Here is an 11485-nt window from a genome sequence, read left to right on the forward strand (position 1 = left end):
GGTGAAAATTTTAGTAATTAGTTTATATGTGCTATGAGATGAAAAAGTTGAAAATCGCTGCCCTAAAGCATTTGAAGGATTCCTCCTCACTAGACAGTTAAGGTTACTTCTGGTTCTCTTTGCTTATTGCCTGTGTCCTTGGTTACTAGAGGAGTACTTTCTAAGGGAAAGCACATGCAAATCAGGAAACATTATTCTGGATACAATGTCAATATATGGTGTGTGTGGGGGTGGGGGTGCTGTGGGTGTGGGGTTTGAGTGGGTTCAATGGGCAAGGATGAAGAGAAAGACCCGGAAGGAAGCAGGCTCTGGCCTTCTCCCAGCACAGTGCCTCTCAGGCCAGGTGGGTCTGGCTGAACTGGGTTTTTGGGGTCAGGCCCAGCCTGAATGTAGTGCAGCACACAATTACCATTCCCTATCCCTGCACCCGCGGACAGTGACCAATGCAGCTGGGGGCTCTGAGGCTGAGTGGGCTCATCTCATGTCCTGAGAGCAGTAGCTACCTCTACTATGACCTTGTCCCCAAGGCCCTGTGAGTGGGTGTGGGGGCAGGCTGGTCCCTGGAACTGGGACCTCCTGTTGAGTCTTAGGTGAGGTAGTTACTAGCCCTTCCTCTTCTCCACTTTACCTTCTCATCCTTCTCATTTGTGCAATGGGACAGTCACCCACAGCTTCTTCCATCAGACCCTGTACACCCAGCCAACAAACTTATGGGATGAAGGCCTTTCTGTCAGTCCTATGGGGTTAGGGAGAGGGCTGGGATGGGGTTTGGGTGGCCACTGGAGAGGGCAAGTTAGGGAGTGGGTCACAGACAATGGGGAGAAGTCATAGATGATGGGGGTCATAGAAGTTAGGGTCGTTGAAGATGAGAAAGGGGTCAGAGAACAGAAGGGTTGATGGTTGCAGGATATAGAGTGGAAATGTTCACCAAGGTGGGTGATCAGGAGGACGTCTGAGAAGAAAGGGAATGGTGGAGACAAGACCTTGAGTGGGAGCAGCAGAGACCATGGAAATGAGGTCTCTTTATTTATTTATTTATTTTATTATTTATTCATTTTAAAGAGGTGAGAGAATGAGAGAAAGAGAGAGAGAGAGAGAGAGAAGGGGGGAGAAGCCGGAAGCATCAACTCCCATATGTGCCTTGACCAGGCAAACCCAGGGTTTTGAACCAGCGACCTCAGCATTCCAGGTCGGCTCTTTCCACTGTGCCACCACAGGTCAGGCAGAAATGAGGCCTCTTTAAAAGAGGCCGGATAATGTTCCTTAATTTTGTCTACAAAGCTAACCAGGGAAATTCCCATGATGTCAGTTTTCTTCATTTTATAAAATTAATTCTTAAAACTTTTTATTGATTTTAGAGAGAGAAGAAGGGGGGAGAGAGAGAGAAAGACATCAATTTTTTGTTCCACTTATTTATGCATTCATTGGTTGATTCTTTTTATTCCCTAGGTGATTTTAGAATACGTTTATTAAAGCTGGGGAAGGTGAGGTTTGACCTGTGGTGGTGCAGTGGGTAAAGTATTTGACCTGGAATGCTGAGGTCGCCGGTTCAAAACTCTGGGCTTGCCCAGACAAGGCACATACGGGAAGCAACCACTAGGAGTTGATGCTTCCCGCTCTCCCACCTCCCTTTCTCTCTGTCTCTCTCCTCTTTCTAAAAAAAAAATAAAAAAATGGGGAAGGTGAAAGAAAATAGGAAGGGTAGGAAGGGCTTAGGAGAGAAGAGAGAAGAAACAACAGGAGAGAGCCTAGGAGGGGCTGCTCTGGCTCACTGAGAAGGCAGAGAAAGAGGACTTGGAGACAGGTTCAGGGGGTTAGCCCAGGATGAGCTGCCTCCACTGTTCCTGATGCATACCTGTGGGAGCAGGGGGGGGGAGGTGCTGGCTTGCTCCCAGGAGGGAGCATGCACTTGGTTGAGTCTTGTATGTGCCCTAACAGGAGATGGAACTGGCAACCTTGGCGAACTGGGGATGATGCTCTAAGCAACTGAGCTAACTGTCATAATGCCAATTTTCAAAGTCTTAGAATAGCAGACTACTATTGCTTTGACCCCATGCAAAGACTAAAGTTTACCCAATAGGTTTCCAGGCTTGCAACAATGTTCATCACAGCTTCCATGAGTAGAGCATTCTAAGCAGCTTTGGAAACACTGTCAGGTTTTCTTTGTTTTTTTTCTTGTTTTTTTTTTAATCTCAGGTCACTCCCTCCAAAAGGTAGTGGAAATAAATTTGAATAAACAAAACAGGTTTGCTGAAAATAAAACCAGGACTCCTAACTGCTCCAATCAGCCTGTTTCCACAGGGCCTTCCCTGTCAGTCTGTCAGCACTGTGCTAGGCGAGCAGTATCTGGCCTCCAGCAATGTACCAGGTGAGTGCGCAGAGGCCCAGGGCTCGGGAACAGTTGCAGGTGGGAAAGTGGCAGGGACATTGCTGGGGGTGGAAGGAAGCTGGGCTCCAAGGTTTGGGTCGGGGGGCTAGGTAGAGCTAGAAACTAGGATCTCAGGGAACAACTGGGAGAGGGGCACCCACACTGTGGGAGTAATTCTCTCACTGGCCTTTTTCTACAGGCGGTTGTCTTCTTAGCAATAGTCATGGGAACCCATACCCTCAGCTTGCGGCTTCAAAAGGACTGCACCCACTGGCCCAGCTGCTTCCTCAGCAATGGACAGTACTCCACTGAAGACTTGCTGAAGTTGAACACTGTGCTCATGCCTCCCCCAGAGACTGCAAGCCGCACCCACCACCCAATATCCTGCAGGGCCAGCGAAGATGGACCCCTCAACAGCAGGTCCATCTCCCCCTGGAGATATGAGTGAGTCTATTGTCCCCTCCTGAAGGCTTGCATGTGTGCTGGGCAGGGTGTGTGTGAGGGGACCAGGGAGTTCTACTTAGTTCCATCCTCCCTGCCCCTTTTTACCTCATAGAGGCCTGAAAGGTTTGGGTGTTAGACAAGACCTAGTCTGGGTCCTGGCTCTGACTTTTACTGGGTGACCCTGTCCAATTACTGAAGGTTTTAAAGTTCAGGTTATTTTTCATCTGTAAGATGAGATAATACCTTATAGGCTGATGTACAGATCATATGAAATAATGTATATAAAATCTATATTTAATATATAAAATGTTAGTTTTCTCCTTTTCTCCTCTTCCTTCATTCCTATAGGGGCCATGCTTTTCTAACTAGAATATCTGGGAATCATGGTATGATACAGGCACAAAGCATCCTAATACCAAGTGCTCCACCCTGGGATGTGAGTGGGTTATAAATATACTAGGATAATGAAACCCTCAGCTCGGGGGGAAGCTGGGTGATTGGAGCACCAGGCTGCTTACTTTGGACCATGAGCAGTCTTATGTGCCACACAAATATTATAATTCTCTATTTGTCCCATGATGTGAGAAGTATTAGGAAGCACCAAACTAGGGATAATGAAACAAAATACTAAAAATTAGGCCTTAGGGATCCCAAACATATTTCTCCTTCTGTCTTGTCCTCTCAGGATGTCTGTGTTCCCACTACTCATAAGTCTAGTCTGGCTTAACCTTGGCTTTGGGGTGGAAGGAGAAGTTCAGTGGGTAGAGAGAGAGGTTGGCTTTTTTTTTTTTTTTTTCAGAGACAGAGAGAGAGTTACAGAGAGAGATAGGTAGGGACAGACAGACAGGAACAGAGAGAGATGAGAAGCATCAATCATCAGTTTTTCGTTGTGACATCTTAGTTCATTGATTGCTTTCTCATATGTACCTTGACCGTGGGCCTTCAGCAGACCGAGTAACCCTTTGCTTGAGCCAGCGACCTTGGGTCCAAGCTGGTGAGCTTTTGCTCAAACCAGATGAGCCTGTGCTCAAGCTGGTGACCTCGGGGTCTTGAACCTGGATCCTCCGCATCCCAGTCTGACACTCCATCCACTGCGCCACCACCTGGTCAGGCAGGTTGGCTTTGATTGAGACTAGATCTAGGGTTCAGACTTCTAGTCACCATGGTTTGAAATGGTCTCAGAAAGCTGGCTAGGTCCTGGGCTAAATGTGAAGGAAGGAAGCCCCTTTGGGAAAGTTGTGGGTCAGATGGCTAACTTGGCTTGGGTCCAGACCCTTCGTGGGGAGGCTGTGAGCCCCTAAAAACCACTCAGGTTGTCTTTCCCAAAGTGGGTTCTTTGCAAACACTCATTCCACAAGCTGTTCCTCAGAGAAAAGTGATGATGTCAGGCAAGCGTGAGTAAAGCCGCTCCAGCCCTGATGCCTTGGAGACACACAATGTGTTCAGCAAGTGTGCAAGAAGTCCGCAGAAAACACTCATGAAACTTATTTGGCCACAGACCGCTTCTCTTGCAAGGTACTTAATAAGGAACCCACTTTGGAAAACACTGTGCTAGCTGAGCCCTAGCTTCTGAGGGCGTGTCTGCGTGGAACATACCCTTACAACATAGCAGCTATTTCTTGCTAGGCTTTGGAGTCCCAGACCTATGGAATACCTACTTTTCACCTTTTTTTTGACCATAAGATCCTTTCAGAATAAGTAAAGTCTCACCATGGACTCTAGCATCTCCTTCTAAAAATATATGCACAGTGTTAGAGGAAGTCCGGGAAATGATTGACAGTGACACCCTCTGAGGAGTGAAACTGGTGGGGAGATAGACTATATTAGTCTTCATTTTATATATTTCTTTACCGTAAGAGAGTTTTTATTCTATAATTAAAAACACCCTAAAACATAAAAACAATTACAAAGAGAAAGCTGATGCGGAGCCCGGTGTGATGTCAGATGGGAGCGGAGCTGGTCTGACGGAGGCTCAGCGGGAGCCTGCTCACCTTCCCCTGTCCCCCTAAGCATTCCAGGGCCTGTTGGAAAGCCACTCTTCCATCCCGACCCTCACTGTTGGGAAAAATAAATCCCAGAGAGGAGGGGGTGATTTGTTCAAAGTTACCTAGCAGGTGGGGGCCTGAGCTAGGGCAAGAAGCCAGGCCTCCCAACCACACCATTTCCTTCCTTTGCCCTTCGCACCCACCCTGGCCCTCCCTGCTTCTGCCCAGCCCGCTTCCCTCCAGGGCCTGACTGATGAGTGCCTCCCCCACAGGTTGGACAGGGACTTGAATCGGCTCCCACAGGACCTGTACCACGCCCGTTGCCTGTGTCCACACTGTGTCAGTCTACATACAGGCTCCCACATGGATCCCCGGGGCAACTCGGAGCTTCTCTACCACAACCAGACTGTCTTTTACCGCCGGCCGTGCCCTGGAGAAGAGGGCACCCATGATGGCTACTGCCTGGAACGTAGGCTCTACCGTGTCTCCTTGGCTTGTGTGTGTGTACGGCCCCGTGTGATGGCCTAGTCATGCTGCCCATGGCTGGTCCCGGTTGGTACACTGGAGCTGGGTATACAACCGTCAACTACAACGAGCCAGAATGCCTGAGTGCTCAGCGCCTCCAAAGCATCACCTGGAGCAGGAGGACCGTGGGACGGAATGGGGACTTTAGAGGAAAACACACTTTGCACTTTCTGGAGTGGATGGGAAGTGCAGGTGAAGTAAAGGGAGCAGCAGCTACTGTGGCCACTGGATGCTGGCACTCTGGCGTTTCCTCCCATCCCGGTCCTCAAAGCTCTGCCCACTCCTGAGGCCACCACTCCGTCTCTTCCTTTCCTCCCATCCCAGCTGCCCTCGCCACGCACAAGCACTTTCTTCATATTTTCCCCTTTGCCAACAGAGAGCCACTCATTGCGTTTGTTTGTTCATTTGTTCATTCATTCATTCACTCATTCACTCATTCATCCGTCCATCAAACACTCAGTGAGGATGTTACTAGTCTTCTGACCTGGGTGACTCTGAGGAAGAGGCTGTTATTGAACATGGAGAGACTTATGCAAATAAATAATCTGTATTTAAAAGTGGCTTAATTTGTCTTTGGCATCCTGGTGCCTAACCGCCTTGCGGTCCCAGCCCAGTCCCTGCCCCTCCCACAGCCAGCCCTCACCTACCTCTCTCAGCGTTTCCGCGGTGGTCACCCATCCCTCTCCTTCTCCGGCTCCCTGGTCCACCCCTGAACACCGGGGTGGGGGTCAGGCCACCCCCTGGTATGCTGGAGAGACAGAGGCCCATTGAGGCACTGCAGCAGGAACACAGCGCCCCCTTGTCCCCCCAACAATCTGCCTTTGTCTTTCGCCTTGGCTGCTACAGCTGAGGCCTGGGGAGGCTGCTGGGCTGGATTCCAGCTCCCACCCCACTCCCAAAAGGAAAAGGGAGAAAAGACGGGCTGAGGAAGAGGGTTAAGGTTAGGGGAGGGGACACAAACTTCTTTAGGCTTAGGTCCTTGGGGTTCCTAGTCCAGCCCGTTTCTTGGCTCCACTCCCAGCTCCTCCTGGTCTCCACAGTCCTCCTCCTCTCCCCTCTCCTCCCTTCTCCGAGCACGAGCACGGGGGAGGCTTGGCCACTCCTCCGCAGCCCCTCCCCTCCCATGTGCCTCCTGGGAGCCGGTGCAGGCACCAGCAGGGCCACTCTGGGCAGCTGGGTGGAGGCCCATCGGGGCAGGTCTCCCTCGGTGGCCGCCTTCTCCTAGGACTCAAGTAGGTCTGCACACTTCACTTTCAGGTTTCTCAAAGTGCCTTCCTTCTCCTGTCTGCTTCCCCATCCTGCCAGGTTTCCGTCTTCCTGTTTCCCTGCCTGGGCTGCTGGCCGTGTGCCTGGTGGGCCCCGTGGAGATGCTCAGTGCTCTGGATCACCGGGACCGGCCCCCTGAGGGGGGCACAGCTGCAGGGCTCCAGGGCTTCGCTGTGGACAAGACCTTCCTCTCCTCCCTCAAAGGCATCCTGCTGGAAGCTGAGCTGGTAACAGCAGCCACCCCAACCTGGCACCTCCCTGTCTCCTGGCCCTGGCCACCCTGCCCTGCCCACCACCCCCTTCCCAGGCTTTCCGGCTACACCTCTTACCCCTAGCTGCCCCTCCTTCAGCTCCTCCCTGCCTTCCTGCTGCCTCTGCATCTGGAGGCAGTAACAGCAGGTTTCAGTGGTGGTAGGAAGGGTTGAAGTTAGACAGGACAGCTTTCTGGGGTATCGATGGAGTTGCAAGACACAGGGACAAGATGAAGGTGGCACCAGCCTGTCTTTCCCAGGCTCTAAGGTGGCCACTTCTTGGCATGTCCAAGAAGTCCAACTATCGAAAAGGGCAGACTTCCTGCAGCCTTGTTGTATCTGTTGTCTGCTCCCCATGAACATCTGTTTCCAGGAAAGGATCTTCCCCTAGTCACTTAGCAGGGCCTTGGTGTGAAGGCAAGTCTACTGCACATATGTCATCCTACAGCATCAGAGCTGAAGGGACCCCCAGGATCCACTGTGGGGCATTTGTCTTCTAAACCTTGTCTCTTGCCATGGGACCACAGGCTCTGGACTTTGTTAGAAGAATTTGAGGCACTCCAGATTGGGGAAAGGATTATGGGGCCTGGGATGCCTCCTGGGTGCAAGGCTGCTGCCTGTGTGACTCCAGGGGCTGTGTTCACACTGTGTTCTGTGCCCTAGCAGGACATCTAACTGCCAGGGCAGCCGGTCATCTTCAAATTAGAAGATTGGCTCCTCCTGGGCTGGCAGAGGTGGGAGGCTGGAGACTGCCCCTGGGCCAAAGCCCTGGAATGTATTAAATAGTTCCTCCCACCAGGGATGGGGAGACCTTCAAGTATAGGGGGTGGGGGCTGGCCTGGGGGAGTCCCCGAGGAGGGGAAGGCCAAGGCCAGGTGGTGCCTGTGTGCCCTTCACGCAGGCCCTGACCTTCATCATCTTCATCTGCTTCACGGCCTCCGTCTCCGCCTACATGGCTGCAGCGCTTCTTGAGTTCTTCATCACCCTCGCCTTCCTCTTCCTCTATGCCACCCAGTACTACCAGCGCTTCGATCGGCTGAACTGGCCCTGTCTGGTGAGGAACCCGCATCCCCTGCCCCATTTTGGTCCCTTTCTTTCCCTGAATAGAGTTTTCCTTTCCTCTCCCAGCCTCTCTCCTTTTCCTGGGTCTCTCAACCCCCGCTGGGCTTTGCCCCAGGCTGTGCCCTGTACTCAAAAACTGCTTTGACCCACACTGATTCCCAGCTGCTGGGTCACTGACAGTGAGGATGCACGTCCTTTGGATCTGCTCCCCACTCATCAAAAGCGCAGCCCAACCCCCCAACAAGATGGGGGTAGCACCAGCCTGTCTTTCCCAGGCTCTAAGGTGGCCACTTCTTGGCATGTCCAAGAAGTCCAACTATTGAAAAGGGCAGACTTCCTGCAGCCTCGTTGTATCTGTTGTCTGCTCTGCGCCCCCCACCCCCCAAGCAGGCATCCCCCAGCCCTGCCCCTTGGCCTCAGCTGCTGAGCTTGGGTCAGTCTCACCCCAGACTCCTGGCTTTTTGCCTTAATCACCTGCATCCCTTCCCTGGATAGTGTGTGAGTTCCTCCCTTTCTTTTTCTCTTAAGGGTTTTATGTAGTGTCCAGGAGTATTTTTATGCAGGAATTCAGTGCCCAAGGGCCAAATGCTGACTAGCCTAAGAAAGTTCAGAGGTATGTCCCTGACTTCTGACTTTTTCTTTGACCTGAACGAAACCTCGACCGCCCAGGATTTCCTCCGCTGTGTCAGTGCCATCATCATCTTCCTGGTGGTCTCCTTTGCAGCTGTGACCTCCCGGGATGGAGCTGCCATTGCTGCTTTTGTGAGTCCAGTCCCCCAAGGACATCTAGCTGGTGCTACCCACTCTTCCTCCACCTACCACCCAGGCCCAAGCCTGGGGCTCTGGCCCACACCTTGCCCCGAATTATCCACCTCCCTCTCCCTGTCCTGCTCCACAGGTTTTTGGCATTATCCTGGTTTCTGTCTTTGCCTATGATGCCTTCAAGATCTACCGTACTGAGATTGTGCCCAGGGCCGCCCAGGGTGAGTGCCTGAGCTCTGGGAGAGGATATGTCTTTGTACTCCCTGCCTGAGCTGCCCTAACCCGGCCTGTCCTTCCCTGCCTGGCTCCATCCTCACAGGGGACCAGCAGTGACCGAGGGCTGCAGTCAGACCACGGGAACAGTGGCACTCAGGCACGTCCCTCTCGGATTCACCAGCCCCCTAGCCCGCTGTTCCCTCCCTGATCAACAGAGATGGAGACTGGCCTGAGAAGTCGTGGGGACTTGTTTGTGGGCCTGGTGCTCTAAGATCTGGCTCCTGATGAAGCTGGGCTGAAGAGTGATGTCACGGAGGGAGGAGTGGGTTGGAGGAAGCTGGTCATTCCCAAATTAAAAGATTCAAACCCTACTAGTCAGTCTTTTTCTTCCCCAGAAATTAGGCATCCAAGGAGTGTTTATGGAAATGTTGCCTGGAGCAGGTCATGGTCCCTTCTTTGGGAGCAGGTCATGGTCCCTTCTTTGGGACCAGGTCTCCGCAATGAGGATGGGGAAGGGGGGGCTAGACTAAAGATGCTGAAGACATCCTTGAACATAAAACTTCCATGCCGCCAGTCTCTGTGTGCAAGGCCACTTTGTGGCGTGCCTGATGTTTATGCCTGGGAGTTCTGTGTCTGAGAAGGAACAGCCTTCTGGATGTGAGTGCCTACCTGCCACTCCTGCGCACAGATTTATTAGTGGGGTTGAGGCTGAGTGCTTGCCTGGGGTTGTGTAGTGCTCCCCCTTGTGGTGTGGGGAGGACTTGTCCTGCAGGCCACAGGGGAGAGGTCAGCCTGTGGCATCAGATGAGGGCAGAGGTTCCCAAATGGCAGGCATTGGAAGAGCCCTTACATATCAGTCCTCATTCCACATAAGAGAAAATAGGACTGATTAGGGAAAGTGACATCCTTCTTTGTGACAGAGCTAAGACTGGAACCCAGTGCTCCTAACACCTCAACCAGTATTCTGGATACTCGTAGCTCAGAAAACATGGCCCAACCTCAGTTCCAGCTCCCTGCACCATGTGGGTCAACCTTTCCAGCTTACCAGCCCCCAGCAAACATTTCCTGAGTATCACTGCGTACAGACCCTGTTCTGGGCCCCAGGGATTCAGGGGTGACAGATGGGCCTCTCCTTGAGGACTCACAGACTGGGGAGGAGGCAGGCTAATGAAAGGTGGTCATGACTCCCCATGATGAATGCTCTGGGCGAGCCCTGCTTGGGAGGGGTGTGTTTGGGGCAGGCACTGCTACAGCCTCGAATCAGCCCTGTTGGGCTCATGACAGCCCAGTGCAGCCAGGCTGTACCTGCCTAGCCCCACAGAGCCCAGTGTGGCCTAGCTCAGAAGCCCATCTAAGCTGGCTTGCTATCTCTTGACTCTAATGCTTGTTTGCTCCTGTCCTGAAATGCCTTCCTTCTTCTGGATTGCTCTTTCCAGATGGAGGCCCAGGACCTAAGCCCCGTCTGAATGCTGGAATGCTAGTAGAGGTGCTCTGCTCACCTCAGTGATCACCATGGGTCTCTTGGTCTGACTTCTCCAGCCTCCTGCTTCTCATCCTCCTAGGCTTATGTCCTGGCTCCTCACCAAGGCTGGGACCAACGATTTTATGTTTCTCTGGTCTCTGCTCACAGTTCTCAAGGATTTATGCACAGGCCATTCTGAAAACTGGAGGCTGACCTTGGAGGGTGGGCTCAAGGCCTCAGAGGAGGGCTAGATGGGGCTGAGCCTGGAGTGTCCAGGAGGTAGGGTGCCAGGTAAGGGGATGAGAAAGTGGTCAGGAGAGCATGGCTGTAAATCCCAGCAGGAGGCAGAGATTTGCTTGGAGCAGAATAAGACTGGGACCAGCCCTGTCCCTTGAACAGCTGTGTGACCCTGAACAGACAGTCCTTGGGCAGTGCCATCAATGGTGTGTACCTGCATGTGCATCAGTGTTCATCTGTGTCTGTGTGAGAGGTCAAAATGAGACAAGCAGTGCCCGGGTTTGGTCCACACTACATATCTGTTTGGACTGAGCACCTGCTGGTCCCAGAGCCTCAGGCTGCCCTCGTGGTGAGGTGCTGAGCCACAGTGTCTGGGGTCAATCTTTGGCCCCAGCTGAGTGTTCTTGTGGATAATGGGGAGAGGAACTCCCTGTAATAACTTCTAAGGGGCTGCTGACCACAATGGGACCTGTCCCAACCTCTTTATCTGCACCTCCATCCGCAACAGCTCTGCGCCTCTCGTGGCATCAGTGGGAAATTCACTTTGGAGGCAATGAGTGTCCCAGGACTGTTTTAACCCCTGTGGCCTCCAGAGGTGGAGGGTGGCTTCTGCTTTGACACTAAAATTCTATCTCCCAGTGTCTAGAATTGGCTCATCTTTCTGATGCGTTTGTTTTCTTCACTTTTGAAATTTCTCCCTCTCGTCCCTTATCTGGTTCATTTTTTTTTTTATTTATTCATTTTTAGAGAGGAGAGAGAGAGAGAGGGAGAGAAAGGAGAGAGAGACAGAGAGAGAGAAGGGGGGAGGAGCTGGAAGCATCAACTCCCATATGTGCCTTGACCAGGCAAGCCCAGGGTTTCGAACCGGCGACCTCAGCATTCCAGGTCGATGCTTTATCCACTGCAC

General features: G+C 52.3%; 2 protein-coding genes across 2 annotated transcripts; both read left to right on the top strand.

Moving 5' to 3' along the window:
* Positions 1-443: 443 nt before the first annotated feature.
* On the top strand, positions 444-5700 carry IL25 (interleukin 25). Its single transcript, XM_066343654.1, has 3 exons — positions 444-532; positions 2540-2812; positions 5070-5700. Exons 1-3 carry the CDS (start codon positions 444-446, stop codon positions 5323-5325), a joined length of 618 nt encoding a protein of 205 aa, XP_066199751.1. The 3' UTR covers positions 5326-5700.
* Positions 5701-6462: 762 nt separating this feature from the next.
* Positions 6463-9250, top strand: CMTM5 (CKLF like MARVEL transmembrane domain containing 5). Its single transcript, XM_066342045.1, has 5 exons — positions 6463-6815; positions 7741-7893; positions 8571-8663; positions 8800-8884; positions 8983-9250. Exons 1-5 carry the CDS (start codon positions 6690-6692, stop codon positions 8994-8996), a joined length of 471 nt encoding a protein of 156 aa, XP_066198142.1. The 5' UTR covers positions 6463-6689; the 3' UTR covers positions 8997-9250.
* Positions 9251-11485: the final 2235 nt, after the last annotated feature.

This window comes from Saccopteryx leptura, chromosome 6 (genome assembly GCF_036850995.1).
Source record: "Saccopteryx leptura isolate mSacLep1 chromosome 6, mSacLep1_pri_phased_curated, whole genome shotgun sequence".
Classification (NCBI taxonomy): domain Eukaryota; kingdom Metazoa; phylum Chordata; class Mammalia; order Chiroptera; family Emballonuridae; genus Saccopteryx; species Saccopteryx leptura.

Excerpts from the sequence above, each read along its gene's own strand:
- IL25 (XM_066343654.1), top strand. The coding sequence starts at position 444 with ATGCAGCTGGGGGCTCTGAGGCTGAGTGGGCTCATCTCATGTCCTGAG. Across the intron at positions 533-2,539 it reads GACCTTGTCCCCAAGGCCCT|TAATTCTCTCACTGGCCTTT; the intron begins GTGAGTGGGTGT and ends ACACTGTGGGAG. Across the intron at positions 2,813-5,069 it reads ATCTCCCCCTGGAGATATGA|GTTGGACAGGGACTTGAATC; the intron begins GTGAGTCTATTG and ends CCTCCCCCACAG.
- CMTM5 (XM_066342045.1), top strand. The coding sequence starts at position 6,690 with ATGCTCAGTGCTCTGGATCACCGGGACCGGCCCCCTGAGGGGGGCACA. Across the intron at positions 6,816-7,740 it reads TCCTGCTGGAAGCTGAGCTG|GCCCTGACCTTCATCATCTT; the intron begins GTAACAGCAGCC and ends CCCTTCACGCAG. Across the intron at positions 7,894-8,570 it reads GGCTGAACTGGCCCTGTCTG|GATTTCCTCCGCTGTGTCAG; the intron begins GTGAGGAACCCG and ends TCGACCGCCCAG.